Raw genomic sequence first — 12,917 nt, 5'->3', positions numbered from 1 at the left:
TATCAATCTAGTTGTAATGTTCCATTCCTGGAGTCACTGAATTGAGTATACGTATTGAACATGATTTATTAGCTTTCAATACTGGGATCCTCATTAGTAGCAGATAGCGTCGCTCAGTTTGTAAGGATCTCCCAGGATATTCTGCAATGGATCGATACAGATAATTACCGAATCTCAGACATCCTTTCTTTCCTATGACACGCTGCTAGTCCACGACGATTGTAAATTATTCAAGGCTTTGATCTGCACTGATGAATTATTCACTTATCTCTAAATCCAGCGTGTATGCTACTCCGTTCTTTAGCATTATTTTCTGTTGTGATCTCGATATCTTGGTTGAACTGTGACCTAACTGTTATATACTATCACGAGGCCTAGCATTCCATAGATTTATAAATAACCTATAGACATTTTATAATGTATGACATATTCTCCTGTGAAGACTTGAGGATCCTTAAGAAGATATAAGCTACAAGAAATGCCTGACAGCATAAGATCTGGATATTCTGTACAACATGGAGAAGATCAGAAATATTTACAGACGATCTCTGATTCCTAAGCAGACGTAGTAAAATATTTATTCTAAAGTTCTAAGTGATGTCATGAGTGATATCATGACCAAATCTACTACCAGTTTTGATAGAACAAAAGTCCAGTAGTCGAATGCATATTATTGTGACGATAAGCTCTAAGGAAAGAACAAACAGATGTATGTACAGAAAGATACAGTTGGTCATGTACGACACCAGCTCGCCAATTGCTGTCTACACTGTTAATGAACCTCACAGCAACCATAAATTGTCACACTTGATCAAAAACAAACTGCACACTCATGTTTTACTGACTTCAATCGTACCATTAAGGCGAGTTCATATAATATTATACCTTCCTACCTATGACCACCGAAACATCGCACGAAACAATACTATCCTTTAAATGCCAACAAGGAAAAAATGTAAACATAAGCCTCGAAACAACCGACCCTAGCTCATTCGTTACGTTCGATCATAAATTTTCCATTTCTTGCCCTGCCTGACAAAGATAAATGTGTTATCGAAAAGCAAAACTGCTGCCCGATTCGAACCATTTTTCGCACCTTTTGGTTGTTGCTGTGCTCCCAGCACTCCGACACCTCCACTCCCGGGTGACTCCACTCCAGAAGCATTTCAGCCAACCAGTTTCCAAAGACCAGCCCCTCGAAACAACGCGCGTGTGTCAAACAGGCAACCGTAACCAACCGCGTGACCAGTCATCGGCAATTAAGGCGGAGGCCAGGACAGCAGTCCACGACGCAACACGATAACAAAAAAAAGAGCCAAAGAAAAATGTGGAAAAACAGTGGTTTATTTTGGCATTCTACTAAATCAAAAAATAATACCCAAAAGAATGGGTCCCCGGGACGCATCGGACCATGTGTAAGAAGAGGCAGAACACCAGAAGCATATGCTCTCCATTACGACATCCGTTTGCTGAATCAACCGCGGTTCAGCCGGGTGGAGACGGTAAGGTCCGAAACGGCACCGTAATGTGCAGGGAGAGGTGCGAAATGATTCGGGAGAAAATTTGAATAAAATGATGAAATTAAAGTTCTCTTCTTTAACCACGCTGGGCACCCGCAGTGCGGATCCGGGGTGGAATCGAAACTATTTTCCCGACCAATCAACGTTTTATGAAGCGTGACGGTGCGATCGACGAGGTCTTCGAGGTTTGTTGTAAATTAAGCATTATAAAAAAATATTTTTAATATGACTAATAACTTAAGTAGTTTCTAACCTTTAAACATTATTTTAATAAACTTATTTCTATAGTCGGAAAGAATTTTTTTAAAGTCACATAACTCCAACGAACTTTTCATCCAACCCTCATCCAGAAGCCATCATTTGGCCGTGCGTGGGGAATTATCATTGTTTTCGATTCGTTTTGCATATCAAAAACGCACCCATACGCCCCGAAACGGTTGGTACAATTCCACCACTAACCCACACTCACACACACACCGGGACACAGAAGCAGGTTGGCCAGCAGCATAACAGTGGTCCCCAACATCCCAAGCCAAAGCCCTTTTGCAACCGACCGAAGCGAGTTCGGACATCATGTAGCGATTTAAATTGCTACTGAAATGTTGTTCGATTTTAGCTTTTATACGATCGGGATTTATTATTTTATTTTTTTAATTTCTCCTCACAATGCCAAGGTGCCACCACAGCGGCAGCCAAAGGAGAAGCTGGTGGCGTGAGATGGAGAGATGCAATGTTCTGATGCTGTGATATGAATGTCCTTCATGGGCTTTGAAATGCACACAGTTTAACGCCAACACCGGTACGTCGGTAGCGGCGCGAAGGTATGCGCGGACAGTGGTGGGCATAATTTTAAGGGTGCGAAAAACAAACTCGTTTTGAGAACTTCCTATTGTTGATTGCAAAAAACATGCTTTTATGAAAAACATTGATACTTGGAAAAGATGAAAAAGAAACATGGAATAAAATGATGGATAAGGAAACAAGATACATCACAATTTTTATATAGCAATTCTAAATTGTACAATAGACGCTCGGAAGTGAATGGAACAGAAAAGGTTTAGCTAAGATGCTGTATGATGCAACAGAATGAAATCAAAATACCAACAACAAAAAATTACACATGATCGTATAATTTCTGTAGAAGATTTCAATATCCACATTCCAATAATGACCTCACAGAGACTTTGACAGGATTATTAGAAACTATCAGGAAAACTATAAAACTTGTATAGGAAATAGAAGTTTTCGCGCTGAACACCCTCCAAATCGTCGGCTAATCGCTTCTTAAACATATTTGTGCCTTAAAAGATCGTTACGTCAAAATGGGGTTAAGGTTAAGGCGTTAAAAAATAGTTAAATGTGAAAATTCTTGACACCGAAATAGCTCTACATCTTCAATTGCAAGCGAGAAGAAGCCGCCACATTACAGCATATGTATGCTTCCTTTGTCTATTTTTTGCAGTATAAATTAGCTAGTGTTCTAATGTGTCAAACGTTGGTATCCCTCTACTAGATAACTAGAAATTCGTACAACTAAATCGACTTTAATTCTGTTTCTAATTTTCATATTTATTTTTTCAAGATTTACTCAATTCAGACATTCAGGGATCTTAACATCTTTTGTAAACCATCGTGTAAAGTAACTTGAGTTCGCCATCCAATTTTTGATTTCTTTTAAATTTATCGTATAGAATATAGCTATACGACCGGACCATCCATGCTGAAAGAAACAATCATTTTGAACATCAAATTTGTTTAATATGTCTAGGTCTTTAAAATTAGCCAAGAACAACAAACTAAGGAATATGAATCTAGAAATAAAATAAACCTCCACAATTCTTATACTTAGTTTAAATTCTTCATAGATTTATATAAACAAAACTAATTTATTACATCTTAAAAATAAAAATAATCATCACGCATAATTGTACATCCATACCTGTGCGCTCGAACTCTCGTTTCCCCCGACAGGCTCCCCATGGGGTCGATCAATTCCGATGCAAAACGCACCTAATCCACGAGCCACGCCAACACCAACCCAAACACGGACGGGCACCGTGTCCGAAGTCGAGCAAAATCGCGGCTCATAAAAACATAAAAATACCGATGAAACACGGCTGCCTGTGGCCATTACCATAGCTAACGCGCCCGCATAATGATGCCACCGTTACCGTCGTCGATCTGCAATAAAAACCCGGTGTGTGTCAGTGTGAAGTTTGCCTCTTAAAAATCGCCGGCTCATTTCTGCAGCACACCGTTCCTCCTCCTTGGAGGCAAACCGATAAAAAGCGTATAAAATAGCCCAAAATATGTTCATTGGAATGATTCGAAACGAAGGAAATTTACTCCTCGCTAACTATCCCTACTGCCCTGTCCGATGCTTAACAGTTGACTTTTTTGTTGCTGACCTTTTGCCCCTTTTTCCTGAACTGAGCCCTGAGTGACAGTGGGAACGAGAGGCTGTGACCCTCGAACCCCAGCGTGAAAAACGCAAGGAACCTCCATACTGCTAATTTACGATAGTTGATCGGCTATTTGCACATAATTTCCTCCGGCCTTGTGTCTCGTCAGGGGATCAATTAGGGATCTCCGTACGGCTGCCAGCCCATTACGCTTCTCACGTCCTTCCTTGCAGCACTGATTTATGGGCACAAATATTTGCACGTACAGCAGGTTTTTAATCGAACCGTCAATATCATAATGCGTGTGCCCTTCGCAACGAACAACACCACTCAACAGCACACTGCAATCATCGCCATTGTTGCGAAGAATGCATCGGATAATGTGCATTGTTTGTCTGTTTGTTCCTTTCCTTTTTCTGGGTGAGGTTTGGCAATCGTTTACTGAGCACCTATGGGGTGGTAATATTGAGCTGAAGTACCACCATTGGGAGATTAAAGTTAACATTCTTTGTGAGCTGATAATACCGAGCCAGAGCTTCCTAATTTCATAGTTCCTGCGGAAGTCACAATCCGAAACCTTTTGTCACATTCCATTACCCAATGTTTTACCAAAAGGAAACCCTCACAACACGGATCTAACATTGTCAGCCTTTCAACAAACGGCTCCTGATAGTGTCCTTTCTGTACGACACACACTACCAGTCGACATCAACAACCCTCGCCCAATCGCTTCCGGCGGAACTCGTTCGCAGACGCCGGTGCCGAAATGGAGAAAGCAATTATCCGCAATTTTTACCCACCAAAATCCCTCAGTGACCTTGTCCGGTTTCGGTAATGATACACTGTCCGACACGGTACGTACCACGAGCCAAACATATTTACTGATCGCAATTACCCATTAACTTGGGAGGACCAAGCTTATCCTTGTCCGACGCAGGGCGCAATGTCTCGAGGGAACTGCTTGTACTCCCGGTGGACAACGATTGCACCACTATTTCGAGCTTTTTCGGACACGCTGTTATCTATAGGGCAGACGTCATCCTTGGGTAATGTTTTTATTGCTACCGGACTGGGTGTCCGTCGTGCGACGCATTTCGGCCGTAACCAGTTTCCTGGCCGGAGACGGAGACGCGTATCGGACGGAAGTGGCACTGACACGGAACTGATTTGTATTGTGTCTAGACTAATGAAATGATTTCTGTGTTTATTGCTGGTAGCGATTTGTGTAAGGATATTGGAAAGGAAAACCAGTCGTGAGGATAGGCCAGTTATGAATGGTAGCATAATACGCACTAATGTGATGTTTGTTAATGTACAATAGCCGTACAGTAATGCAACAAAAAAAGAATACATTCGCTTTTTCCATTATCAGGTTTTTCTAAGTAAATTTTCTTCTTTTTCTTGACTTGATGTCCTCTTAGGTCATGCCTGACATTTATGGTTAACTAGACTTAACGACATCACGTAGTTGGATGGTCAGTCCTCACTAATGGGGAACGGTCGAGATGGGATTTGAACCCCAGTACTGACGTGTGAGGAAGAGCGCCGCTGTCGCTTCTACAGCTCTACTGACAAGTAAATGTTAGAAGTTTTTAATGTTTGAGTGACTTTGAACACAGTCCTTCAATAAATTACTCCATTAAAATGCATTGATTGGATGATTGCTGATCATACTTAAGTTGCTTTACCTTGTCTATTGAAATGAATTTATGAGAACATGTCCCAAACGTCATCAAGATTGGGAAGGCAAGGAAGCTCAAATTTAACGCAGCCGGTCTTCATACGGCAGAACCGGAGTTCTAATCCCATCCGGACCGTTCCCTCTGTAGTGAGGACTGATTATCTTACTACGTGGCATTAATAAGTCTTACTTATTTACTTATCAGGCGCTACAACCGCTTTGCGGTCTTGGCCTGCTGCAACAATCCTCGATACCGCTCACGGTTCAGCGCCGTCGTCTGCCAATCCGTTATCCCGGCCGTTCTGGCGGACGCATCAACGCCATCACTCCAACTCAATTTGGGCCTACCACGCCTCCGCTGTCCTTGTGGACGGCCTAAAAGGACTTTACGGGCTGGGTCGTCCGGTGTCATTCTCATGACGTGACCAGCCAACCAGAGCCTGGCGAGTCTAATGCGCTGTACGATAGTGAGATCATCGTACAGCTCGTAGAGCTCGTCGTTGTAGCGGCTCCTCCATTGTCCTTCCACACATACGGGGCCAAAAATCCTTCTGAGCATCTTCCTCTCGAACGCGGCTAAGAGGGCTTCGTCAGTCTTGGACAGAGTCCATGTCTCAGAGGCGTATGTGAGTACTGGGACTATAAAAGTTCTGTACATTCCCAGCTTCGTCCGTCGCGACAGGTATTTAGAGTGGAGAAGTTTCAATAATATCAATAAGTCAATCAATAAGTATAGTTAACCTGAAATGGACCCTGGACCCTGGACACATCATGAAGAACACATCAAGCAACTGCACCACATGCAACCAGTATCGGGCTAAAAAGTCCAAACCCCGTCGGCTACCTCGTATAAGAGGCAGAATAAAAGGGACCCGTAGTAGGAGCCCGTAGTTGGGGCGGTCCGGTGGCCGAGGCGACAGCGGTGCCGGTCTTCACACGGCAGGGCCGGGGTTCAAATCCTATCCAGACCGCCTCCCCGTACGATAGGCTGACTACTTTACTACGGGTAAAACTAAGTCACAGAAAGCCAGAAATGGCAGGCCGAGACCTCTCGAGGTTGTAGTGCCAAGGAAGAAGAAGAAGAAGTAGTAGGAGCCTAGTATCACTGGCCTCATATAAGGAGTCACCTTGGTCACGAGGGCCTCGTGTATGGTACTCACATCGTTTAGATAGATAGTAGATGGTTTTATAAATTTTGTTGAAACTGCAGTTGATTAAAACTAAAAACCAAATAATTTACTCAAATTTGCAACATTACACATTATCTCTCGACTAGGAACACCAACGTTGATGCTCAGTTGAAAACAAAACAAATCCCACTCAGGCAACCATCACGAATATCCTGCCCAATGCCGAAACTGAAACTTTCCATTACCAATGCGCCCAATACACCAATAAACATCCAAATATATCAGTCGATTGCTTCACCTCATGGTTTGTGCTCTCTAACCTATTGTGAGGCAAATAATGTGCCCATTCAGATTTATACTCATTTGCACTGCACAACACATGCACATGGGCAGGATGCGCGCAGTTAAGCTCAAAAACACTGCATCAACCACTGCGCACAACAACGTTCACAAATCGATCGAACCGAACCCAACGCCAACAAAGCATCAAACCCAACGGAGATCCTCCTGACGTGTGTATGTGTGTGTGTGTTCCAGCCAACAATGTGAATGCAACAACGTGTCCATAAGAGGGTGCCAACGCTTAGGCGAAATCGTTCGTCCAAAAACACCATGTGCAACTCGTGCGGTATAGAGACACACATTTCCGTTCGCCTAAAATGCTGCAAAATTTTACGCTAAATCTAAACAGAAAAGCCGCTAACCGAGACCGGAGAATGCGAACGTGCTGATACTGCTGAAAAGGTTACGGCCATTGTTGCGTACATGCGCATTGTACGTCAGCCACTTCCCCCTACTGCCGAAGGTTAGGCAGGGATAGAATTTGCGTAGCAACTGAGACCCTGCTGGTGGTAGTATGGTGGTGGTTGATGATGACGCTGCACCAATGGAACCCCGAAAACCCCGGAGCTCTCGATATGTTGCAAATTGAGGTCAACCAAGGGCCAAGCGACCTGCCGACGGGGGTCGACGGTTTAGTACGTGCTGTGCGTGTATAGGGAAACCGGGAAACCGGGAGGGTAGTTTGAAGCATACGTACGATAGTGCCTATGATCCTGCATTGTCTGGAAAAGAATGGAAATGAAGGATGCAGGAATCGTGCAGACAAAAGGAAGGATACCCAATTTCGTAATAATTTTGCAAAACAAAGTTAAGGTCTATTGAAATATCGTTGTAGGTGTCCCGGTCCCGGTTCCAGGAGATCCAGCTTACATTTTGCGACTAAACATTAAACCTTCAGAAAGAGAATCATTAAGGCAGGTGACATGATTTATCGGAAATATTGGATGCAAATTCTCATCACTTGGAGACTTCAAGTACATCCACTCATTAATTTGACATAGTTAAAGAAGTATCACCACTTGTACTTAATGATAAATAAGAGCAAGAACCTACTCACTTATCAAGCACAACGACTGCTTCGTAGTCTTGGACTGCTTCAAAAATCCTGTGGTCTTACACCGTCAGCTGCCAATCCAATATCCCGGGCCGCTCAGTCTAACGCATCAACTCTATGGTCTCTATCCTATCCTAATTTTATAAACGATTCCGATCTCTATCCATGCAACTAGTCTGAAAACACCTAACCAGTTGGGTCGTCTGGTGCCTTTTTCACGACATGACCTGAGCCTGGCGATTCTAAATCCCTGCCTGTTTGGTGAGGTCATCGTACAAGCTCCTAGATCTCGGCATTACAGCAGTTCGTTCACTGCCCTTTCATTCTTACAGGGTTAACCTCGATGCTCGTTCTAAGGCTCTTTCTCCTGAATTGAACGCGGCTAAGAGGAACTCTTATTTGCTTCATGAGGCCATAACAGAGTCGAGACATGGACAGTGGGGTTTTAGAGCTCTTTTAGGGACTAGAAACATTCTGAACAGTCCAACATTTTCTTGATGCAATAATATGTTTCTCTTACTCATTTAGTCAAACTACTCGACCGATGACCGGTGCAAAAACATCTTAAAGCTAAATCTCATCACCCCTAAGTCGCCGGCTTGTTTGATATCCGTCTCGCCGAACAAAACTTTCGTTTGTGCACCAGCATCGGCCACCAAACGGTGGCTGCCCGTTTTGTTGACCGTTTAAATTATTTCCTGTCTTCGATTGACATCAAATGAGTCTTGTCGAGAAATCGGGCCCAACGTCGCGGCGGAGCAAGCTGCGTACCGTCTGGCGTCATGATGGTGCAGCCGGGCCATGTTTGCCTAGCTATTGTGCTGTTGCGCCACTCGGCGATCGGTTCGACTTTTCACCGGAGCGCACCAACCTTTTCTTTCTGTTAAAACAATCAATTAGTGTCAATTTACTGCTCTGGAAATAATAACGCAACCCGGCCGTGCTCGTCCTGACGTGCTAATGGAACGGCCAACACTGTTACCAACCTGGCTGGAATGCACGTACAGCCCCCATCGGGCCTCGGGGACTGCACCACCACGTTGTAGGTGTCGTACTCCCTTATGCAGCGATCGCGGTGGGGATCACGGAACTTCACTTCATCCCTTGTTTCACGGATCGGCACGGACATTGTTTGTGTAGGGCACACGGGTGAAACAAGAACTCTTCAGACCTGACCTGGCCACGGTCAGTCAGTGGTCCATGTTTACCTAAAGTTTCCTGGCGCAACGTCTCGAACTTCGGAAGGCACAGAAATCAAATCCTCCCAACAGCAGACAACAACCGAACGAAGAAGTGGAAGTAAAAACTAAATCAACACGTTCGATACCTGCCGATAAACGCATCCATAAACATGGGAGCCACGGTCTGTTTCGACAATTTATTTACGGAGGGGTGGTGAAACTCCACCGTCCCACCAACCTCCCCCTCCTCCCTACTGGTGGCTAGAGCAGGCGCCAGTGTCAAAATATGCAGTGTCTTTTACAGCGTGGTTTATTCATTCTTGTCCGTTGTGAGACCACGAGCAAACACACCGAAAGACCACGTTCCCCCAGGTTCGTTCCGTTCCGTGGACCTGTTTGGGGGGGGGCGAGGTGGTCAACCCTGTTTTTTTGGGGGCCACGGTGCTAAAGAAATCGGCCACCATAATGTGGCGCAGTTAGATACGTTCTGATAAATGGCGAAAAAAGCCATTCAAAAAGGGTTTCACAAAGGATTAACACTGCAGTTGGGAAGGAATTGTAGTGCGCATAAAGCTACACAATGGGAGCGTTAACCAAAATTGGTTTCCATAGTTTGGTGGGGTACCCATTGATCCTATTTTTCATCCGTGGCGTGGCAAATTATTAGACAAACAAACACACATATACCTTTGTACGATTTAAAAGCTAGCTGTGACGTTCGACGCAACGCCATGTGGCCGAATTGTAGCTGTTGAAGGAGGAGGGCAAACGAAAGGCGATCAAATAAAACATTTAAAGCACGTGCTAAAGATTGAAAAATATATTCTTAACATACACAACCATGGATCAGGTGATAGGCTGTTAGCAAACTGAGAAGACTTGTAGTGTTTTTATTAGTTGCACGTTACGTTTAAGCCGCAATATTCTAAATTCACATCTCAAAAGACTATTTGAAGTTCCTAGAAATTGCAATTTGAAAGACTCTTCTATTAAGCTTCTAAGCTATATATAATTCTGAATGCGTCAGAAGTATATGTGAGAGTTGCGACTAGTTTCTGTAAGAGATAACTCCAACGCAGTGTTAGTACGCAGTGTTGCATTACATCCTGCCCCAGCTATATGCGACGTACGAGAGTTCTAAACCTACGATGACTGCATCATCTGTAAGATCTAATCACAGTCAACACTAAAGATCCGGTGCTATGTATCTGATGCTAAAGTTTCCAAACATGAGACGTCCTTAATTATCTCCAGATTAAAACTATTTCATCTGCGGGAATTAATGCCTTATTCTAATATCCTGCGAGGATCTAGTACAGCTATAGATCTAGTAATAAATGCCGAAGTATAAGGATCTTGATAGAGATGCTAAGACCCTGGGACAGGGTAGCTGGTCAGGTTGAAGTAAGGATAACGATCGCACATTTGTTGTCGATCGTTCGTTTCAGTTCGCGATTAATCATCCTCAAATATCTTCCCCTAGAAAATTCTGCTCCTTAGCCATCTTATGTGGGATCCAGAGTAAATTTTCTTTAGTTGCAGAAAATGCTGAGAAAGGATCGACTAACCCCAATATCGCTATCGGTGCGACCCGATGGTAGAGGCGACATCGGCGCCAGTCTTCACACGTCAGGAACAAGGTTCAAATTTCATCTGGGCCGTTCTCCCATAGTGAGGACGGACTGACTATCCAACTATGCGATAACAATAAATCCAGCAAGGCAGAAATGGCAGGCCTAAGAGGTCGTTTAACCAAGAAAGAGGAAGAGAATGATTCTGCATTAGTAGCGGAAGATCCTGAAAAAGGATGTTACTTATAGTAGCAAGTGCAAGTCTGACTAGGGTCAGTTCTCACTACTGGGGAACGGTCCAGGTGGCATTTGATCTTCTCCATGACTTGGTGTCGTATTATGATCCATTTTACCACAAAAATAAATCAATTCACATCGATTAGGGATGTCCTGGGATGTCGTTTAGTTCCAGTAAAGACCTTAAAACACTCACGGAAACTCTACAAATACAAACCAACTCCGGTTTACTTCCCAAATCTATCTTCATTCGTTGATAGCCCATGTTACCTGTTCCAGTTTCTTGCTTCCATCAAACAGTTCAAGTGTTTCACCTCAAAACAACCAATATCTTGAGCGTGAATCCCCAGTATTCTGCACCCAAAAGCAATTGACCAGCAAAAACCATTGACACAGAATTGACTGTACTGTGCGTGTGAATAGCACCACAAGAAAACTCCTGAGAACTCCTCAAATAATCGATACACGTAGACTTCCCACAGGAGGGAAACATAATTGTGGCCTAAACCGCTATTCTGCCCAATCTTCTCCGTCACTACAAAACTTTTGATTCAGACCACTTGAAGCACTTCAATTTGAACTACTTCCGACTCGTCCTCGAAATAGCGAGCAGATTTCGATACCGGAACACCGGATGGTGGACCAGAGACGGTGAAACAATCACTCCCTTTTAAAGTACTCAACGCATTAAGGGATGCGTCTGGGCTGTGGTGTGTGTATGATCTCCCTCAACCGATTTACGAGGGCCACGTCTATGTCCAGGGTGTGAAGAAGTACCACACCGTGTTCAGCATTTAGCAAACAAAATGTTTCCGAACGTACCCTAGGGTGACCCAGTGCGGTACGAGTGTGATAGAAGCGAACAAAGAGAAAAACTCACTCCCGACTCCTCACATCGAGTGCTCTTCACGTAATTAGGTTTCCCAGAGTATTTTCCTGTAAGTTCGTTTTTCCTGTTGCCATCACTATCAGATCCATCCAGGATTCCGCTTACCATCTGATGAAATCTCGGGCTCTCCGAATCGGTCGGATGCTCTTGCTGTCTGCTTCCCCGTCATGTTTGCATTGTTTGCAACAATTATTCCTGCACCGAGATAATCGCTATCGCATCGGAATCATCATCATTCACGCCGCATTTAACGAAGGATAACCGTCGGCAAAGGGCCGTCCGTTGGTGAGATTTACAACGCTCACAAAGCCGGCGAAAGCCACCATATGGTTGCTGCCGGGCGAGCCACCCCGATATCTGGTCCGTCCGGTCGGGATCTCTTCCCTCCGGTGTTCCGAAATCCGAATCGGGTGTCCTTGGCTAATGCTTGTTTTTTTTTCACAAGCTCTCGAAAGTTTTTGGGTCTTTGTAACACTTTTGTTTAGCTGCTTCCCACTTTGGGATTTGGGTTGTGCGCCAAGCTAGCATCTGTATCATCGTACCACTTCCTGGTGCAAAACAGACCAAAAAAAAAAGCCAAACAACAAGGAAATCCCTATCCCTGACCCACTCCAGGTCGGCACATCCGGGGTGAAAAAAGAGGTGCGTACGGTTGGATTAATCTTTACTCAGGCCTATCGATGCTACAGATTATGATCTTTCATCCATTCTTTTCAATTACTTTTGCTTTGTGGTAGGGTCTCGCATCAGTCTCGAGTATCGTGGTTCACTTACTTTCTGTTACATCGTCCATGATAAGCACATTTTTTTCTGATGCAACAATGATGCACTTTGTCTAGTGCTATACAAGCACTATAAAATTGGGATTCAGCGAGCTAATATAACTATACCGATACCATTGTTTACCCCT

The 12,917-nt window shown here is 44.0% G+C and overlaps 1 protein-coding gene across 3 annotated transcripts in view; it reads right to left on the bottom strand.

The window, feature by feature from the left end:
• The window catches only part of LOC118507266 (SOX domain-containing protein dichaete), a 210,875-nt gene that overhangs the window by 120,085 nt on the left and 77,873 nt on the right, over window positions 1-12,917 (bottom strand). For 2 of the 3 annotated variants that reach the window (XM_036045558.1, XM_036045559.1), the window contains exon 3: window positions 3,460-3,701. The exons of the other annotated variant lie outside the window; for it this stretch is intronic. In XM_036045558.1, the coding sequence (XP_035901451.1) occupies window positions 3,460-3,500 (41 nt within the window). In that variant the 5' untranslated portion in view covers window positions 3,501-3,701. The remainder of the gene's footprint in view (window positions 1-3,459; window positions 3,702-12,917) is intronic. 3 annotated transcript variants of the gene reach the window in all.

This window comes from Anopheles stephensi, chromosome 2, assembly GCF_013141755.1.
Source record: "Anopheles stephensi strain Indian chromosome 2, UCI_ANSTEP_V1.0, whole genome shotgun sequence".
Lineage (NCBI taxonomy): Eukaryota > Metazoa > Arthropoda > Insecta > Diptera > Culicidae > Anopheles > Anopheles stephensi.
The sequence above is the reverse complement of the archived record's forward strand: the minus strand, read 5'-3'. Positions and strand labels throughout refer to the sequence as shown.